Source organism: Pteropus vampyrus, unplaced genomic scaffold, assembly GCF_000151845.1.
Source record: "Pteropus vampyrus isolate Shadow unplaced genomic scaffold, Pvam_2.0 Scaffold72, whole genome shotgun sequence".
NCBI classification, from domain to species: Eukaryota; Metazoa; Chordata; class Mammalia; order Chiroptera; family Pteropodidae; genus Pteropus; species Pteropus vampyrus.
Window position 1 is genome coordinate 4,312,416 of NW_011888853.1, and position 20,546 is coordinate 4,332,961.

A 20,546-nucleotide genomic window follows, 5' to 3' on the forward strand; every position below is an offset into this window, starting at 1 on the left:
AAATGGGAAGAAAACCTGAAAAGAAGTACCCACGTGAAGAAATGGACACATCTCTCCATACAGAAAACCCAGGGCTTTGTCCGACACCGCCGGGGCACCCAAGACCCCAGAGCGACCGTCGGGGAGGCGCAGGCAAGGGGCACAGGGTGCCAGCGGGCGTCGGCGGCCTCGGGCCAAGAGCCACTCTGTGGACAGGTCCACGCAGACCTTGGTCCACCCCCACGTGTGACGTGCACAGAGGAAGGAAGCGGAGGCACACTGGGAAGAATAATTTTCAGATTTACTTCTAAACCTTCTGTTGTGGGGGTCGTTTTTTTTCCTGGAAAATATCACCTTAACTGAAGATTCCCCATAATTATTAAATTACAAGTTCGTAGGCACAGCTTGAGCAAGATAAAAAAGTTATCTTCTCGAGTTATACAGTCATCTAAATTCAAAGCACTCACAAAAAGGAGCAAACGAAGCCAGTATGTGCGTATCAGGAACAGGGAACGCGTTGCTAATGGAAGCCGCAGGCCTGGTCAGAAACCTATGGTTTATGTGAAGCAGAATAAGAGGAAGGCTCTACCCCAAGACCATCGCTGAGATAAAGACCCCCGGTCGCTGCAGCTGCAGGGCCAGGTTCGGGGGAGCCCCCTCAGAGTGCGCGGCAGCCTCTAGAGCTGGCGCGTCGCACGGCAGTTCGAGCCTCCACCCTGCCCCAGGGAGCCACCTGCTCTCCAGAGACATCCGGTTTCTCACGGGAGAGAAGCGCTGGCAGGGCCGCCCTGATCCCGGGAAGGGGCGGCCTGGGGCTCTCACGGAGGGCAGACAGGTAAGGCATACAGAGCCCTGCCCGTGGGGACAGGGAGGGGCAGGGCAGACACAACTCGGCCACCGGGAGCCAGTGGCGGACGGTTGCAAGAGCAGCCGGCCGTACACGCCGTCCTCAGGGCACTGGAGGACACGCGGGGAGGTGCGGCGCTGTCCTCCCCCGGCCAGACGCCGCCGCCAGCCTCCCGCTCTGACACCACTGTGCTGTGTCACTAGAGCTCCTAGTCCACGCGTGCCGGAGCCTCAGCCGGTGGTCTTCCCATGGTGGCTCACGGCACGGGTCCTGGAGGTGACGGAGCGAGCGAGTCCACAGCGAGGCTGCTCTTCAGGCCAGCCGGACAGTCCCCAGGGAGGGACGCCACGTCTCCAGGAGGCTGTGGGGCAAATGACAGTGTACCAGACAGTGAAGAGGCCTCGAGAGTCCCAGGGCCACCCTCCGGGGTACGGCCGGCACCAAGGGCGGGGGACACAGAGGAGCTGGGGCAGCACGGTCCTCTCTGCAAGTGACCGCCATGCGCGTACTCCACACCCCACACCCCCGCACACTCAGCACCTTGTTCACACACACACACACTCCACATATACACCACACACACACCTCACTCCCCACATCATACACCACACACGCTCTCCACATATATACCACACACACACACTCCACATATACACCACACACACCTCACACTCCACATATACACCAGACACACAGCTCACACTCCACATATACACCACACATCTCACACTCCACATATACACCAGACACACAGCTCACACTCATCATACACCAGACACACACACACACTCCACCTCATACACTCCACACACTCCACATATACACCACACACACATCTCACACTCCAGACACTGACACACCACACGACACCATACACTGCACACACTCCACACACTCCAGATACTCACGTGACACTCTCACACATGCATGACACTCACTCACTCCAAACCAACCTAGCTCGATGGCAGGGACTCAGCGGCGGTAGCTGAGGCTGGCGGCCTTGGCTGGATGAGTCACAGACCAAAAGTTCCGTCTACTCTGAAGTTTCTGGAAGGCGTTGAAGTTTCTTTTCTTTTCTCTCTTAAACTTTTTAATTTTCTTTTCCTATGTCAAGAATCACAGGTGTCACAATTCCCAAAAATGGCCCCCTGGTCCCACGTGTGGGCACGACCCTCCGTGCTCTACAGAACCCACAGATTCACTGCTCACGCAGCCTGTGGAGGTCCCCACGTCCCCACATCACTGCTGCAGGAACAGAAGCCACTGGGGGGCCACTGCCTTGCCGGCGGCAACACGACATTTACAGTGGCCGAGCAGCACCTGAACCAGGTGACTGGCTGCAGTCTGGGCCCCGGCGACTTTACAATGCTGCTGCCACTTCAGATTGCCCAGAGAGGTCGAGTCCTCCCGACCTGTCCCCCAGCTGGCCGCGCAGCATGGCGTGGGCCCCACAGCTTACCTTCCCACGATCGAACTCGTCATCCCAATCGTCAAGCACTGTGGTGCTGCGGGCCACCACGCTGTCCCGAACAGCATCCTGACTGACAGCCGACACCTCTCCGTCCCACGTCAAAACTACAACACACACACGGGCGTCAGCAGCTCTGGGGGCTCCCGGCCACACCAATTAGTTACCATTCTCGAGTGCCACCTTTTAGTAAACGTGGATGTGCAGAGAAATAGAGGGGAAGGACGCAGGGACCTCCGGTGCATGGGACAGTCCGTGACTCCCGTCACTTCAAAGTGAGCACTGGGAATTCCGTGTCACAAGCCAAGGTTTAGTTCTTTGAACCCCCACCCTCATCTGAGAAACAGACCCCATGTTCCCTCCCAGTCTGAATTATAAAAATATAATGCCCAAGTGGGCACTTGCACACGAGGGCTGCCCCAGGATCTCGGTCCCCTCCCCACCGACGCCCTGCCCACCCAGAGCTGCACAGCCTCCTCTCTCCCCTGCCCTGGGCCCAAGGAGAAGTTGTTCTGGATCCTTCTGCAGAGGAAAGCCACCCACACGGACATCTTCTTGACCCTGGTGCAGTGGCTGTGAGGGCCAGGGAGGACCATAGTGTTAGATCCTGTCCCCATCTTTCCCGCCGAGACCCCCGGGAGGGACCCGCGCCCCCACGGCCACACACGGCCCTGCACGACCGTACCTTCCTTCCCGTAAGCTCGATCAGATGCGTGTCTGAGCAGCTCCCGGACCACGTCGGACCCCTGCTCCCCGCTCCAGGACGCGAGAGGAGTCTGCTCCAGGCCTGCCGGACAAGCATGCACACGCACTTGAAGACAGCACCGGGGAAACAACCACGCACACTTTGTCCGCAGCACCCTTCCAGAACCTGCTCACGGGATGCTTCGGAGGAGGTGCGAAGCGAGCCCCTCCAGGCCTGCCGGGGAGCTGCTGATTAAGGCGCTCGGGGACCGCGTTCGCCTCCGCCCCTCCCCGGGCGCCCCTCCCCGATGCACACCTGCATGGTCCCCGGGACTCCGGCCGTTCACCGCGGGCAGGGGGCTGCCCCCCGGGACAGCAGGGCCCCTCTGCCCCTCGCCCCTCGCGGCGTCGGCACGCTCGTCCCCGGCTGCTTCCTGCCGTGACTGCTTCCTGCTTCTCCTTCTCCTTCTCCTTGGAGATGCTGCAGTGGCCTCTGGCTCCGTGACGTCCGAGGGAGAGCAGCTGCGGGAGACCAGACTCGACGGTCAGCTCCAAGCTCTGAGGCTGAGACACCCCATCCCGTCAGCACACACCCCAATGCTGCGGAAGAGCCTGCCTGACGACGGCCGCCTGAACCTGCAGGACGGAGCATGCCGGCTGGCCGCGGTCAGGCTCGAGCGACGTCAGGGGCGCGAGCACAGCTACCGTTCTAATCCTGACCCTATCGAGTGCCACAAACTGGGTGCCGTGACCGCGGAGCCTGGCCCGGCCTGGGCACACCACAACACGCTCGCAATCGAGAGGCCGGTGGGCACACGGCACATGCAGACGACACCTGCCCGGGAGTGGACGGGTGTCGGCGGGGACAGGGCTGCCTCACCTGTGCCAAGGTGGGTCCTGGTGGAGGCGGTCTTCTCCGCCCGGGCCCTCCGCTCCCTTCCTCCTCCTCTTCTTGGGGCTCACGTGGGGGCCGTCCGTCCCGCAGCCCGCCTGCCAGCCGTTCTCCAGGCGCGGGCCGTGTGCCGGTGGCTGTCTGCCCTCTTCCCCCAGCTGTGCCCGGCCCTCGCTCCTGTGCTCGGGGCCCTGGTGCTGCCCCTGTGGCTGCCCCTCCTGCGGGGGGGCGGCGTCCGTGTCCCCCGGGCGCTTCCTCCTCTTCCTCCTCCTCCTCCCGGGAGGGGCGGCCGCCTCCCCCACCTCCGAGCCCGGCCCCCGCGTCTCCGCCGAGCGCTTCCTCTTCCTCTTCTTGCACGGGCTCCTGGGAGGCTCGTCGGCCTCCGGCGGCTGGTGTGGAGGGGCCCCGAAGCCCCCATTGACCTGAGGCAGGGGAGCAGAGGTGAAAGGGTTCCGTGGGCCCGATGTCCTGAGAGGCTGGGGGCTGCTGGGCACTGTCACGGAGTGCAGGCTGAGGGGGGGCTTCAGATGGCCGGATGATCGGGGAGCCGGTGAAAGAGCCCTGTGGGGACAGTCAGGCGTCAGCCCCAGGCAGCGCTTGGAACCGCCCTCAGCCCCCTCCCTCCGCCCCCTCCCTCCAGGCAAAGGCCTCCCCCTCCCCCGTGAATCCCAGACACACAGGCTAACAGTAAACTCATATCTGCTAATGTCAAAGTTAACGAAAACCGTCATACGTCTCTCAGCTTCCTGCTACCAAGCAGTTCAGAGCACTGTCGCAAACTCTGACGCTTGTAACGTTCATTACAGACGTGTTAAGAGGGGAAGGCTTCGCCAGCAATAAATTCCCAGCCGCCACTCGTACCCCGGTGTTCAGCACGGGGCCTCGACGGGAGGTGCGTGCGGGCCTGCACCCCCACCAGGGTTTCCCTTTGACTTCCCTCTGAATTGGGGGGTCCAGGGAAATCAGGGAAACAGGTCGCATTGCGGATCACACAGCGAGATGAATGAGGGCGGGACTTAGAGCCACGACATCCGATGTCCATGGGTTGGACTCAGACCTGTGTCTCGCTGGCTGTGTGCCCTGGGGACGGTTCACCACGCACTCTGAGCCGGGGCTCTCTTATTTGTGAATGACTGACGTTAATTCCTACCGAGGGTTACCAAGTCACACAGGACTGCAATTGTCACCTCCCAGACCAGAACAAGCTACGATGGCCAAACTGTGCCACAACTTATTACTCTGCATTTTTTGGGATTAAGAAAAAGCCTATATGCCAAAGAAGCAAAGAGAAAATAAATGCCTTCAATGTTTAAGGACCTGCCATGTGCAAAAGCCCTGAGCTCAGTACGTCGGCGTGTGAGTGGGAGAGGGAGAGGCCGCGGGATGAGGGGCCCTGCGGTCCACAGCACCCCCGGAGCGCGGGAGGGACGGGGAGGGCACGTCCGCGCCCACGGCCAACACCAGACCCGCCCAAAGCTCCTGTTGGCCTCGCCCCATCTTCCTTTCTTCCTCCCTGGCTGCCAAAGGCCTCGACGGCCCCTCAGACATATCAGTCCTCAGCTTTCTGCCACTCGACACGCGAAGGGAGGCGAGCACAGCAGTGCCTGCCAGGCCGCGGGGAGGGGACCCGGCCCTCAGGGGAGGGTGTCCGCCAGAGGCCAGAGATCCCACAGCACCCACTGAACCGCGCGCCTGCTAGAGGAGCCCGCGCGAAGCAGACGGCACCAGGGACAGTCCCCACGCAGGGAGGCTCTGGGGGCGAAGGAGACAGAGCCCGCTCCGCTCAGGGACGCCCCTCACCGAATGCACAGGCCCCTAAGCCCACTCAGGGTCTGTCTGGAGCTCCCGCCCTTCTCTCCTACTGTGGGGTCCTGTCCTGGGGCTGGGGAGCGGCCACGGGACAGGTCAGTTCACAGCATAGCAGAGTCACCATGTGGAGGTGGCACGCAGACGGAAAACGAAGACGAAAGGAAAAGAATCAGCACCGGGGAGACCGAGTACCCCTGAGCAGCCGGCTCCCTGACCAGGTGCAGAGAGGGGGGCCCGCTGCGGGACCGCGCCCTGCACCTGTCCCGTCCCGCGGGCGACCACCCTGCAGCTCTCCACCAGCCGAGCGCGGGGGAGCGGGGTGGAGGCCGCTGGGCCGGGAGGGCCCGCGCTTACCTGCTTGTGCTGACAGGCCAGGTGCAGGCGACGGCGGGGTGAGTGGCTTTCCTGGGGTGGGTGAGGCCGGAGAGGGGAGGAGCACGGAGGTCACTGCCGGCCGCCCTCCGCAGGGTGCTGGCCTGCAGTTATCGACATAAATAAAAACTTGGTGGTCTAAAAAAGGTTGCCGTGAGTGAAGAGGGAAAGCAAATGCAAAAAACAAAAAAAAAAAACAAAATAAAGAAATCGGAAATAAATGAAAGAGCCCAGAAAGCAGGATGCGGGGGCAGAAGGCGGAGAAACGGAAAGCGAGGGGTGGGGGATGGTAGAACAAGAATCAGAAGTGTTTTTGGTTAGAAACGAAAAGGAAAAAAGGAAAGAAATTTCAACAAAAATCTCAGCACGACCAATCCGTGCTGGACGTGGGGGGCCCGCTGCCTGCGACCTGCAGGCCCTGTGCGGAGCCCCCGCCAGGCCCGCCACCCCGCCCCGTCCTCCCGTGAGGCTCCTTTAGGAGATGCCACAGGGGGCCAGGGAGAACTGCCATCACGCCCCATCAGCCACACGTCATGACACCAGGTTATCAGAGTTTCCTGAGCCCCACCTTCATCCCGGGACAGCCCCTGTCGCCTGCAGAAGGCCTGACACAGCTGCTCCCCTGGATCTGGGGAGGCCCAGCTTCCCACTCCCCTAAACCAGTGCTGACACGCCGCCAAGGGCGGGACCCCCCACACACCCACCTTCTTGGCAGAGAGGGCCAGCTTCTTGGCTGGTGGAGGAGACATGGTGCTTGCGGGCTCGGTGGCAGCGCTGCTCAGGACGGGGGACCTCGGCTTCGCCACCTTCGTGTCCTCTCCACTGGGCAGCGCTCTGGAGGGGCCGGCGGCGGAAGGGGAGGTTCCCTGAGGGTCGCAGACGCGGGCTCCGCTCTTGGGCGCCTGGGCGGGGTCGCTGCTGGTGGAGTGCTCCGGGCTGGAGCTGCTGGAGTCCCCCTTCTCGGTGGCGCCCTTGGGCCCGTGCCCATTGGCAGTCACTGCGGCCGGGACCTGGGGTGAGGTAGTGATGGCGCCCGGCCTGCGGCCCTCACACCTGCTCGGGTCGCGGGCACCGTGGAGCCCCTGAGAAGCTTTGAGGGGTGAGGAGAAGTACTGTAGGGGAGCCGATTTCTTGACTTTCTTTCCAGGCTCGTCCAGAATAGTCGGCAAGTGTGTGGGGGTTTTGGGGAGTCTGGGGGAAGGGGATGCCGAGGGTGGCTTTGGAGGGACGTGTCCATTCTGGGACTTCAGGCTCAGCGCCGAGCCGTTCCTGGACACGGGCACACCAATCTCTTCAGCGGTCTGCAGCTTCTTCATCGTCACAGGGTCCAGTCTCTGAAAGACAGCAAAGCAGGAGTCGCAATGAGCGCCCGGCGCTTCTCGCACAAGGTGCAGTGCGCTGTCCGCAGGGAGGGTCCCTGAGCGGCTCAGGACGTGTCATTTACGTGGACACACGTAACGACACTGATGCTTCTCTCAACGACTTCAGAATCGTGAGTCGTGCACATGTGGGTGTGTATCTTTATAATCTTCACTATGAAAACTACGTTTTCATCAAGATTTGAGAAATACAAAAAAGTATAAAGGAAAAAAATTTACCAAAGTCCCATCGCTCAAATGAAACTGCGGACAAATGCCTGTTTCCTCTTTAGACTCTGGGCTGGTTTTGGTCGGCACGGGGGAATCAGTTTCATCTGAACCCCATCGTCTAGAGCGCTTTCTCGTTTCAGCTCCCAGAGAAGGTCTTTAAATCTGACTAGCGACCGCCTTGTTGTAGCGAGTTTACACAAGCTGCAGTGTCTCTGGCTGTCGCTGAAAGGGACCATCCCACACTAAGGGCCTCATCCTCCCTCCTCGGGAGCTCATTACATCTGCATCTAAACCAGTTACTCTGCATTTAAATGCCCCCTGCGTGACCGTGGACTGTTTACGGTTATCGCCCTCCCGACAAGTTAGAGATTTTGCAGAGTCCCTCTTTAAAAACTATTTGTTGAATGAACAATCAGAAAAGATGAAATTGTTTTCTGTATTAGTATTTCATTTAATTTAAAAAAATGGAATGACTGGGCTATGACTATTTTCATGAACCCTGACGCATACTGACTCGCTGCATTTACTAAACTCTTATCAGCAAGTATTTCTTTTTCAAAATACTTGCTAATTTGGTACTATTTTTGGCTCTCCTCACTTTAACATTCATACCCTTTACACAGGCAACGGTGTGATTTTAAATTACTTGAATGAGTCCTTTATGTGTTACAAATATTAACTTTGTTACATTTGTTGCAAATATTTTTAGAAACTGTTTTTTATTTGTAATAGTCCACGTACAAAAATTCAAAGAAAATTCGAAGTTTTCGTTTAGACCACTTATAATTTGTTTTTGTTCTATCTCTCAATTTTAAGCTTTCAGAGTCTTCCTTCTTCCAGAGTTTTACTAAGAATTCACTTCTATTTTCTTCAGGTTTTTGTGTTTCTCCCTACGTTTTAAAGTAATTTATTCTTTGACACTCTTTCTAAAGATCCTGTCTTCCCACTGCACTGCGAAACCTTTCACTGGTCGAGCGTCCACGCACCACCACGCACACGGAACCTACACGACGTGATTCCAAGTAGAATGACTTGGGCAATCACACTGTGCCTGGAGTTAATTTTGCAATGAAAATGTACGTGGTAAGTGAAGTGGCCTTGTGGTGGGTGCCACAGGGGTCCTCTCTGTGCCCTGGTCACCTGCAGTCACGACACTGCCCACGATGTCCTCTGAGCAGGACCCGAGGCTTCCAACTGTCCTGGTCTAGGCCACGGTCCACACGAGGTCAGGCTTTTCATTGCCACGCTGACACTAATGCTTGTTTCAGCTCCGTTTCTCAAGTGGTGGAAGATGTGCGTAAGTGACCCCTGCAGACCCTGAAGAGCCCTGGCAGCTTGCACTTGGATTTGATCTTCAATTGTAGGGAAAGGGTCACAGCAGCAGTAAGAGAAGGACCGAGCTATTTCTGAATTATAAACTGTGCCGTAATAAGGGAACTGCTCATTACTTTGTTCGTAAAACTGAGCTCAATTTTTTTACCAGAAAATTTCAAAAACACACAAAAATAACTTCAAGGGTATTTCCTGTTAACGTTTTACATTATATATATGATAATCTCTCTTTCCAACCATTTGAGTAAATTTTGGATGTGATACCCTTTCACCCCTAAATACATCTGTGTACATCCCAAGAACAAGAACGTTCTCTTAATGTGCTCTCAGGACTGATCAAAATCAGGAAATTAGCAAACCACTCACATTGTCAGGATTAAACTCTGAGGAAAAAATATTTTTTCCCAGACGCTTAAGGTCAAGGGTTTGCTCGGTGAATGTGTCACCGCACTCCTGCATGGTAGCTGGTCTAAGGGACACACTGTGACTTAAAGTCTTGACTTGCTGGGTCAGGTTTTCTCATCGCTGTCCCCTCTTCCTGCTCACCCGATGTCAGCTGATGGCCAATTTAACGGAGAACGTAGAATGAAAGGGGCGAACCGTCTGCACTCTGCCGTTGGGCTGAGCGCCCCCCACTAAGAGATCGGGGGGCCTCCACGGCCCCGAGAGGCACAGGCATGCGGGTCTGCCGAGTCAACACCAATCCTTTCAAAGACGCACCTTTCCAGCCAGCGGGGACGAAACAGCCCCGTTGGCGACGCTCCTCCTGCCGTGGTCCGGAACCACGGCAGGGCGGCTGGACAGGGAGGAGACCGGCCTGGACACGGAGCCCTCGGGACTCTTCTTGGAGCCTGGAATTCTGTGCAAGGAAGACGACAGGTCAGGGGATCCTCTCACTAAAGCCACGAATGCTTTACAGAAAGGGAGCGTGAAAAGGAATCGCGATAAAGTCAAGGTTATGATTCCGTTAAAAACGTTGAAACGGCAGAAACCCCGACCGCGCTGACGGGCTTCTCTGAAACCTCGCTGTGCCCTCAAACCCGCGGCAAGTTGTTCCGTAGCCTCAGAAGTCGCTCCTTACACGTGGAGCAAACCAGAGTCAGAGTCACGGATTCTCAATTTGTCAGAAAGCCAAAGACGCCGCAAACGCTTTATTCGGTAGAAAGCGTGCGAAGCAGCAAAGACGCCTCCCGTCCCCAGGTCTCCAACCCCCGGGTCGGTGACAACCAGGTCCAGGAAAAGGCGTCCTCCGAAGGTGCCCTGCTGCAGTCTCCGCCCTCGTGGCCTCGCGACCGCTCTGCCCAGAGCGAGGTGAGCTACCTTCCAACACGTGAGCTTGGAGACGGTAAAACAACACGTGACTTTCCCATGGACGTGCAGTCACCTCGACATGGGGCAGAGGGAAGCTGCTCTGACCTGCTCGGCCCGCTCCGGCTTCCGTGTGACAGCCGTCGGGGCAGCCTCTGAGACCTCAGAGGGCGCGCCTTGGTCCACTGCCACGGCCGCTGGCTTCCCGCCCGGAAGCCCGGCTCTCTCCCGCGAAGGACGGGGACGCACGCGGGGAAGGGCAGAGGGGACAGTGGCGGGGACCGCGACTTACCGCAGGTAGAAGAGCACGTAGGCCTGCTGGTTCAGAACCACCTTGATGTTGCTGGAGTTGACCAACGAGTCGTTCATCTGATACCACTGTCCGTTGCTTGCCTGGGGGACGACGACATGAAAACCAAACATTCCGCAATCCTCACATTTTTTTTTTAAAAAAAAAAGCATAAAAAATCTGCTGCTACTTGTCACGCACATCCAGGAGCACTAGGACCCGACTCACTACAGTGTGCCGCCGCTCCCCACAGAGCCATCGCCGCAGCGGCCACAGCTGGACTGGCACACACCGCAGCGCACACCTGCCCCCCACGCGGCGGGAGCCACTGACCTTCACGTAGCAGTAGTAGTGCCCGGCGTGGCAGCTGTAGCCCGAGTGGACCAGGACGGCGTACAGCCCGTACATGACGGGCTCGCCGCTGCTCTGCGACATGTACGGACGGATATTCAGGAACTCCGGATAGCCCACGTCCTGCACGAGGAGCCGAGACAATGGCAACTGAGTCACCTTCGAGAGCGAGGGGCAGTTGGCGCTCTCCATCCACACTACAGAAAGGACACGCTCGGCCCTTTAACGGTGTGGGACGCCTGGGCCCCCAGCCTGGCCTGGCAGGGGACTCGCTCGGCCAGGGCCGGGGACGAGAGGCAGAGAAGGGGCCTCTCCCACGTCGGCCTCCACAAGTAACTGCTGTGCTGCCCCAGTCCGTTCTTGCCTCTGCCATGTGTCCCGTCGGCTCGCTCACTCCTGGGTTCCGCGTGTGAAGTGAGTGGAATAACCCGCTTTCTTCCCCTCCCCTCACAGGAGCGTGGCAGGGGGGAACGGGGAGAGAATGCCAGGTTTAGGCCTTCAGGAAGAAAGATGCTCACTCCGTACGGCCAATGGTCAGAGGAAGTTACGTTTTGATGGAGTGCATCAGGACAAAGGTCAGGCCAAAATTCATTTCAGAAACTGACCATCTCTCATAGGAAAATCTTTTCGAAAATTACCTTTGCTGGGACGACAGGAGATATAACCTATCTGCATTTCTGCCTGTACACACAGACTTGTTTAATAAAGTGTAATTTACGTAATGTGAAACGCGTGGCCCCCAGGTGAACTGTTTAATAAACCTGACAAGTGCATACTGTCAGCGACTGACAGCTCTACCAACATACAGACATCGACCCAGAAAACGCCCTCACGTCCCCGTAGGAGCATCCACCCCGAGCATCCACCGCTGACTCCTACCGCCCTTCACGAGTTCTGCCTGTCCCCGAGCGCCACACGAGAATCACACAGAATGGACTTTTCGCGTCTGGCTGCTTCTCGTGATATTTACCTACATATCTTTTCCATTCTACCGACCAACTCGAAATCTCAGAAGCCAATATACCCAACAGGCTCACGAGCTTCGGGGCAATCTTGCTACATCGGGGGCCCCCCAAATCAGACCAGCGATTCTCAAACTGTTCCGATGGAAAAGTAGTCCCAGGAGACGTCAGGGTGACACGCGAGTCCCTGGGGCAGATCCGCCCTCGTGATCACGTTCACCACTGATTATGTCCCACGGACCCCCGGTGCCTCACATGGCACAGTGCAACGTAGGCTCGTTAACTATTAGTAAAAGCAATGAACGAATGACTCCCCAAACAATTAAGTTTGAAAATTCTTCATAATAAATTCCCCTCTGGGAGATCCAAAACGCAACATAGACAAACAAAGGCTCTGAGAAGGCCTGCAATGAAACCGCTTAAGTGCAGCTTGCCAGTTCCTGAGCTCAGGCGAGCACGGAGCACTTTCTTCCCAGATGCAGTATCAACGCTCTGCGGAGCACTGGTCTGGAAAAATGCCGACCCAAGCAAGCCCCCACTACGGCCCGTGGGGAAACTGAGGCTCAGACAGGTGCCCTGCCCCAAACCACATAATGAGGCTCCAACACCTGAGAACAGATCCCTAGACCTCTATGACACAAAGTGAATTTCCGCCCTACGTTCCACGAGAAGCCACAGCATGGAACTGCACCTGACTGACACACGGAACAGGACATGGTGGACGAGAGCCTCACGGCCTGGTGCTCGTCGCACTTACTCTTAAGGAAACCCTGACCTTCCACATCAGGCACACCCCACGCCCAGGCAGAGGCTGGGGGAAAAGCCAGAAGGACCGCGGTTCTTGGATGTGACTGTGCACGACACTTGGGCGTTTCGCGAGAACACGCATTCCTGGGCCCCCGACCTCCACGGCGAACGTGCTGGCTCCAAGGAGGGTGGAACCTGCTCTTGAGAGGGCAGCCACGCGGCGGGCCCGGACACCGGGCGAGGACGCACCTTGGTGATCTTGCCCCCGCTGAAGTTGGCAAAGCGCTTGAGGGACAGCGTGAGGACGTTAGACGTGCGGTGGATGGTGAAGCGCTTGCTGGCGGGGACTTTCTTCTTGCACCTGGGAGGAAGGGGAGCGGGAAAGGTGTCAGCTCCTACTCCGAGAGAGTGTCCCCACACCGGCTTAATAACAGCAGGGCTGCCAGCAACGGGGTCTCCTGCAATGCGACCTGTGGCCCCTGCATCCCCAGCAGTCACGTCGAGGGGAAGCTGCCACAGAGAGACGACGAGAGAAGAGCTGGGGATTCTAGAGCAAAAATAAAGTTCTTTCCCAGCGAAGAGACCAAGATGCATGAAAAGCACCTTTGAGATTACGGAGAAAGAACAAATTAGAGCTGATGTGGCCAAGTGACGGAGAGGCAGGAAGTCACTGTGAGGGAGGCCAGAAGACAGCACAACGAAGGGGTGGGGGCAGAGGCCAGGTGGACAGCTCCTAGCGCTCGGGGGACAGCTCCTAGAGCTAGGGGGACAGCTCCTAGGGCTCAAGGGACAGCTCCTAGGGCTAAGAGGATGGAGTTAGGGAGGAGTAAAAGGCAGTGTTTGGGCATAGAATAATAAACCTAACAAACACAATTAAGAGAAATATTCTTTTCAGCTCTAAACGGCCTAAATATAAAGTAATACGTGCGTACACTCATTCTGTGCAACCCTGAAGAGTGTGAGGTCAGAGCTACATCTGCTCAGAGGGAGAAACGTAGAAAACGTAAGAAACAGAAGCGGCAGAACACGCTCATCTAAGAGGCAGGACGGCAGGGTGGCTGGAGCACGGGCTCTGCAGCAGACGGCCGCGTCCAACACGGCCCCTCTCTGTGCCTCGAGTTTCCATCCTGTGAAATGGGGTTAATTCCAGCACCTACTTCGCCAGTGAACGCCCGTGAGGCACTTGGAACGGCGACCAGCACACGGTAAGTGCCGTGTACACGTCAGCTACGAAAACCATGGCTGACACTCCATGCGTGTGGTTTAGAGGTGTTCAGTTTTAAGACAGAGATCTGGTACCCGAGACATGTGAACAGGGTCGCCTCTGAGCACAGGGCAAGGGAAGGGAAGGGACAACACGCAGCAGAGTCGCACAGGTCAGGTCGCTTGTTCTGCGTCTTTCTGGCCCCTCTGCCACGAGCGAAACCAAACTTACTTGGCACACATGTAGGCGTTCTCTCCACTGAGGACATCTGGCTTCACAAAGAGTTCCAGAGCACGCACAATGTTTGCAGCTTGCTGAGAAGGACAAAAACGCAGAATAAAATAAACAGCAGAAGAAAAAGGCTGACTCGAGAAATGCCAAACGGAAGGTCTTTTTCAGGCTGAGGCAGCAAATCGCAAAACCTCACTCACATAAAAACTGCCCCACTAGCCGCCACCTTCTGGGACTGAGACAGATCGCAAAGAAACGGGGGGGCAGGCCGTCTGCCTTCTTCACTGATGGGGGGACGTGGGTCACGGACACGGGAGGCCTGCCGGACTGAGCCGCGCGTTTCCAGGCTGCAGCCGGGTCTGCGCCAAGCCGCAGGCTACAGGGACAGGGCTGTCACTCGCTACCTCGGGACACAAACTGCATTTCATCTCTACTTTTTAAATGAAAAGAATGCGCACGGGCAAACGGCGAAGAAGAAAGATTCGAAAATGGTGGCTCCTACTTCAAGGCAGTAGGAGTCTAAGTATCTCTTTCCTTATCTAATTGGGTAACACGGCCTCCCGGTTCCTGGGGTTTGGGGTTTTCGCCCTCTGCTCTCCCCATCCTAACGCAAACACAGCCGTGGTCCGTACCCGGATCTCCAGCGCCACGTCCAGGTAGGGGTCGTAGGTGTCCGAGACGCTCCTGCACACCGAGCACTTCACTGCAACGGAACGAAGAGGCAGTGAGCGGGCGCTGGTGGTCCCGCGTGCCTCCCCCAGGTGACCAAGTTCTAGAACGGGGAGGTCACTCTCAGCAAGCCAGTCCCCCGAGAGCCCGGCCTCGGGAGAGAGGTCACGGAAACCCAGAGTCCACAAGGAGCAACATGTCCAAACCAGCGCTGCCCGGGACGGGACATGTCCCCTGACGGACCCACGGCCTCCACAGACATGTCCTGCCCAGCGGCCACGTCTGAGGGACTAAGGGAGTCGGAGGAAACATAATGCCGCCTTCACTGCCCACGTGCCGGGCGTCAGGCTCCAAACTTCCTGCCGGGGGCGGTGTGCCCAGCGGCCAGAGCACGGGCCAGGGTGCGCGTCAGCGACCAGGCTCGAGGCCTGTGGGCCGGCCCGGGGAAGCGCCCCGGCCCGGGCCACTCCCTAGCATTTCCCAGTTAAAGTTCTAATCCTTGACACGAGAAGGGGTAGAGAAAACGTCTCCACTTACCACGCGATCTGAGATAGCCGCCAAAAATTTGATGGACCAAAGTAGTAGCCTGCGTCTGACGATCCAACCTGGGAAGGAGGCCACAAGCCTTCACGCGAATGACAGGACACAGCAAAGCGGGGCCAGCAACCCCACCCGGGGCCCTCGCACGTCATTACTGGTGCAGCGACACGGCCGCACGTCCGACGCACTCGCCCCGCATCTCGGCAGGACCCCGGCCGTGCCCGGTGGTCTCCCCACGGCACTCTCCCCGACAGGGCCCCTCGGTGCCTCTCGGCGGGCAACCTCGCCCCCGCTTCCCAGAAATTAAAGGCCTGAGCAGCTCCCCGTCTCGATGACTGATGCCCACCCCGCCACCTCTCCAGCTCGGCCCGCCTCAGGCCTGCACGGTCACCGCTACCTCTCCACTGGCTGTCACATGCGCCAGCCTCGTATCTGGTGACAAGTGGGGCTGGCAGAAGGGGACACCTGGGGCAAGAGCTGGGCAAGTCACCAAATCTGTGAGAGAAACGGAAGCGGCGTAAACCCTGGCAAAGGCGCTCACAGGAGAAAAGAGCGAACGAGGACTGAGCGCCTCATCTGATGACAATCGGCCCCCGGAAAACAAGCACGAAGCAGAAGCAAAGCTCAACACAAAACTCCCAGCCGAATTCCGGATGGGGACAGAAAAACCAGCGCGAAGGAGAAAATTTAAAACTAAAAATAAAATGGAGCAAAAAAAAGAGAAAGTTGATCGAACTCAGGAAAGACGTGGAAAACAAAGGCATAATCAGTTCGGACGTGAAGGCTAAATTACAGGGCGCCCAGCCGAGAAGACTTTCAGATAAAATCGCGGTGAGGGCGCGGCGAGGTGGGGAGCAACCGGGGTGACTCCAGGTCAGGACGAGCTGGAGAGGAAGTAGCTGAAATGAAGGCAGCTAAGAGTCGAAGACTCCGAAAAAATAAAGCATAATAATCAAACAACACAGACAACTAGCGCGTGAGAAAAATTTCCGGGAGGTAAAAAACGGCCTTTAACGAGAAGCAGCGAGAATAACGGCCATGCACGTCCCCGAGGTCATGAACCTCGGGGTGAGAACGTTCTTCTGTCCACAGGCCTCGAGTCGACCTACGCAGAGATTCACCCTCTGTCACTCAGGGAGCAGATAGCCGGGGGAGGCGGCCAACGACAGTTAATCCAAGATGTTCCTAGTGAAACCATCAGACTCTAAAGATTTTAAAAAGACCCTGAAGTAAAAAGATCAACTGCTACCTCAGGCTTCCAAGCCCAGCCCAGGGCGGCCGGGGGGCTAAGAAGGAAGCAAAGGGGGGGACGAAGGCGGGAGGAGAATGTACAAATCTTGTTACATTCCAACAAAATAGGAAATAACACAACCAAGGTTTAAGAGCAGAAAGGAGGGAGGAGGCAAAGGACACCATCAAAAACCGAGGGCCAAGGGCGTGCCAAGGGCGTATGAAGGGCGCCCGCAGAAACCTACAGCTCTTCCTAAACCTGGAACGGACGTTCACAATAAACAAAACTCAGAGAACGAAACAGCCCATACGCTCTATGCGATAATTACAAAACAAAACGATTCGGCGAGGTCAAGACCAAACTTCAGTCATAACGGTAAATGTGAAAGGGCTGAACTTGCCCATAAAAGAAACGGTCCTTCGATCTGGCTCACAGAGCAGGACGGAACTGGAGACAGGCCCAGAGCGAGGGGCCTCAGTGCGCGATGGCCGTCGGGAACCTCGGCGAGCAGGCCGCACCCCGATGGGGGCACAGCAGAACCCGAGCCCCAAAGCATCAACTGTGACAAAGGGCACTTTGTAATATCAACCAAGTGAAGTTCTGAGGGATATGAGTGTCCGACCACAGCACCTTCCTTAAAGCAGCAGCCACCGGAGACGCAGGTGACAGGCACACGCCATTCTCAGCGGAACCCAGGGGAGCGAGAGGAAGCAGGGCCAGGGAAGACACGATCGACTGCAGACCTCACAGAGACACACTCGGAACCCCGCCCCACGACACGAGTGTGCGCCGTCTCAACTGCACGGGAAACTCACAAAGAAAACGTCAGGAAGCCTCACGAGGAAGAAATTCTACGCCCTGCTCACACGTTCACGTGAAAACCACCAACGAAAGTCAAACACAAAAAGGCCCCTCCGCCTGCACGGTAAACTGACAAGTTGCTGTTGGAAGGCCGGCCCGTGTGCCATTCTCACCGTCTCTCATGTCACTGCAGACCAGTGACAGCTGTCCCATGGGCAGGTGGCCGGCAAGCATCCCAGTCCCCAGCACCGTGCCCGGCCACGCCTGCCCCACCTGACGTCTGACGCCCTCACCCTTCCACCAGGGTCTGCCCACCTCGGTGCCCTGTAGGGATGGCCCGTCACCACCTACCCTGCCCGGACCAAGAACCTGGGCTCCTCCCCTCCCTCAGCCCCAAACCCAAACCTATCCACTCCACCCCCAGCCCATCCCTCCTGAATTCTCCCACCTCCAGAGTGTGGCTCATCAGCCTGGCACGGGGTCAGTCATTGTCCTAAGAGCACCCAGGTGACTCCACCCTGGACCAGGGCTGGGAACCACTGAGACATGCCACACTCACCTGCAGAGCAGGGAGGTCACCGCCCCCACCACCTGCTTCTGCAGGCCCCGCGGCCCGGCCACATTCCGCAAGCTCTAAGCCGGGGTCACTCCTACGGGGGAGCAGCATGATGCTCCCGGGGGTGCTTCCCTGTCCCTCCACTGCAGCACTTACTATGGTGACGGCGTGGCTGCCAAGGGGTTACCCGTCTCCCCCGGTTACACTCCGAGCTCCTCAAACTCAGGGGCCACATCTTAACCCTCCCCCAGGGGGTGGTCCGCCCAACGGATGAGTGACTGTGGACAGTGCGTGGGCGGGTCAGAGCCAGGACCCGCCTGGCAGGAGGGAGGCCTCGGCCCCTGCAGGGACGGGGGAGAACGGCTGACCAGGCCAGAGACCCCAGCGCAGCGAGGGGACGGCGCCCAGGGCGCCCCGGGCCGCTTTCCAGGCTTATCTCTGAGGACCTCGTCCACTGAAACAGGCTCTCCCGTGAGCCTGCTGCAACTCGGCCACCTTTCCGAAGGACATTCCAGAAGGGCTCCGTGAGTCGTACGCGGTGTCTGCAGAGCCGAGGGGCAGCTCCACTCGGAGCTCAGGCAACGGCCATGAGGCGGGGGACACTTCCTGCCTGTCTTTTCCTGTCTGAACCCACAAACCCAGGAATGACACAAAAACCTTCCTGACAGTAACTGGTTCACGAAAGGGAACACGTCGTCAACGTGTCACGTGTTCATGCTTTCAAATCTGAAATTACGGAACGGTAACTGGGCAGTGAAATTACCAAAATCGCTAACCTCCTGCTCTCAAATTCTCCTGCACGCTTTCAAGCTCTTTCGTAAAGGCTTGCCAATTCCTAGCGGCCCAGCCTCTGTATCAATGTGAGGCGGTGGCTTTAAAAAGACGAGAAATGTCCACGTCAACAGCAAAGGCCCTCAGAGAGGCCTGCTAAAGGCTTTTCTGTCCACAAGTCCCCGGACAGAGCATGACCACCACCGCCTGGTGCTGCCACCGCCCCAGGCTACGAGAAGGGGGCAGGAGGCCTTTCCCAGGTGGCGAGGGCCACCCCTTGTCCAAGGGCCAGCAGGTCAAGGGCCCGGATGCGGAGGTCAGTGGAGGGAAGTCGGGGAGGGCGCTGCGACCCTACTTGGCACAGCCGCTCAGGCAGGCCTTCTGCATGGCGTCGATGGTGTACCGCAGGAACTCGTGCGCATCCTCCTGGCTCCCGAAGCGGAAGTGCCGGGCGATCTCTAGGGGAAAGAAGCAGCATCACACCTGAGGGGGGGCTCCCGCCTCCGCAACCGCCTGCCCTGGTCACCGCCACCCGGCTGACCCGGCGTCTGCAGTGGGCTCTGTGCAAACTGCCACCGTCCACTCGTGACTGTGCACAGCAGCAATACCCTCAGCGAGACCCTCTGGACTCAACGGCAAAGCGGCCCCGCCTCGGAGCGCCGGGCACCTCGACTGCGAAGTCCACTAAGGAGCGAGTCTCCAGGGACCGGCACTGAACGCAGGTGACCACAATGACATCACAGGTGTCAGACACCAGCTGGCCTAGCTCCTCTGCTGAGCGGAAGGGAAGCCAGCTCCTGAGATGCCAGCAAGGGCCTGCACGCCTTCCTCACTCCGCTGGCACCCCGTTCCCATCCCGCTCCCCTGACCCCTGCAACACCCCCAGCCTGGCCCCACCCACGGCTTCTTCACGGCAGGCCCCCCACAAGGCCTTCCCCACAGAGCCCGGAGCCCGGCCCGGCGCGGTTCCTAACCACGCCTTCGGTCTGTACGGCCACACGCGCCACTTAGTGCTACCAAGTCTTGGGGCTCCTGGGACTGCTCCCGACTTCATCTCCCCCCACACCAGCTCCCAGCGCCCGCCGCACAGCGCACGTGTAGCAGCAGGCGACAAGGAACCCGCGCTTACTTTTCAGATCCCGGATGAAGGACACGGGCTTGATGGCGTTGCCGCTGTTGGCGAAGGCCTGGACGATGTGGTTCTGCATGAGGCACAGCATGCAGAAGCTCCCCTGGCGGCCTGCGGGCGGGGCGGGCGGGAGTGAGGGCGGCGCTTCCCGGAGGCCACGTGCCAGAGCGGGACCCCGAGGGCGGCTGAGCAGGCCCAGTCCCAGGCCCAGGCCCACAGCAGCGCAGTGACCGCCGGAGACCGTCCTCTGTGCTGCTCCCACCTCCCCACCTCTGCTCCTGCCCCGATTTCCTGATTTTTATTTACCAATTTTTAAAAATCACGGCTTAAGTTTTAACACATATGCCCAACACAGAACGGTCCCGTTTGTCGACTATCAACAGGAATCCCCCCAGGACTGCTCAGAGCTGTGGCCGTTCTGCGTGGCGGCCGCGCCCCACCCGGGCCTGCCCGGCGTCCCGCGTCCGGTCTGCCAGCGGGCGCCTACGCTTACGCGTTCAGCTGTGGACGCTGTAGTGCAGGTTTCCCGCACGCGTCGGAGTTTTTCTGCAGAATCGCTGGGTGTATTCCAAAGACGTCAGATTGTTTTCCAGAGCGAGCCTTCCACGTGGTCAGGATGTGAGACTAAGCAAAAGGGCGATGCGCACCCAAACCCCTTTACGGTAGGCTAACTGACCGGACGAGAGTTCGGGTCCCGGGGCGCCTTACCGACGCCGACATCACGGGAAAGGGTGCGATTCCGGTTCGAGGGCCCGGTGTCGCGTCAGGACAGGCCAGCGGCACGC

At 58.2% G+C, this 20,546-nt stretch overlaps 1 protein-coding gene across 5 annotated transcripts in view; it reads right to left on the reverse strand.

The window, feature by feature from the left end:
* Window positions 1–259: 259 nt before the first annotated feature.
* The window catches only part of USP36 (ubiquitin specific peptidase 36), a 27,239-nt gene continuing 6,952 nt past the window's right edge, over window positions 260–20,546 (reverse strand). For 4 of the 5 annotated variants that reach the window (XM_011362040.2, XM_011362039.2, XM_011362041.2 and 1 more), the window contains exons 5-21: window positions 19,762–19,872; window positions 18,988–19,090; window positions 15,271–15,338; window positions 14,697–14,767; window positions 14,065–14,147; window positions 12,879–12,990; window positions 10,903–11,043; window positions 10,573–10,673; window positions 9,693–9,831; window positions 6,756–7,385; window positions 6,034–6,155; window positions 3,859–4,431; window positions 3,295–3,500; window positions 2,980–3,081; window positions 2,286–2,401; window positions 1,780–1,930; window positions 260–1,187 (exon numbers count right to left, since the gene is read on the reverse strand). In XM_011362040.2, the coding sequence (XP_011360342.1) occupies window positions 1,799–1,930; window positions 2,286–2,401; window positions 2,980–3,081; window positions 3,295–3,500; window positions 3,859–4,431; window positions 6,034–6,155; window positions 6,756–7,385; window positions 9,693–9,831; window positions 10,573–10,673; window positions 10,903–11,043; window positions 12,879–12,990; window positions 14,065–14,147; window positions 14,697–14,767; window positions 15,271–15,338; window positions 18,988–19,090; window positions 19,762–19,872 (2,810 nt within the window). In that variant the 3' untranslated portion in view covers window positions 260–1,187; window positions 1,780–1,798. Of the gene's footprint in view, window positions 1,188–1,779; window positions 1,931–2,285; window positions 2,402–2,979; window positions 3,082–3,294; window positions 3,501–3,858; window positions 4,432–6,033; window positions 6,156–6,755; window positions 7,386–9,692; window positions 9,832–10,572; window positions 10,674–10,902; window positions 11,044–12,878; window positions 12,991–14,064; window positions 14,148–14,696; window positions 14,768–15,270; window positions 15,339–18,987; window positions 19,091–19,761; window positions 19,873–20,254; window positions 20,541–20,546 lie in introns of those variants that run through there. The other variant, XM_023531760.1, reaches the window with a different exon arrangement.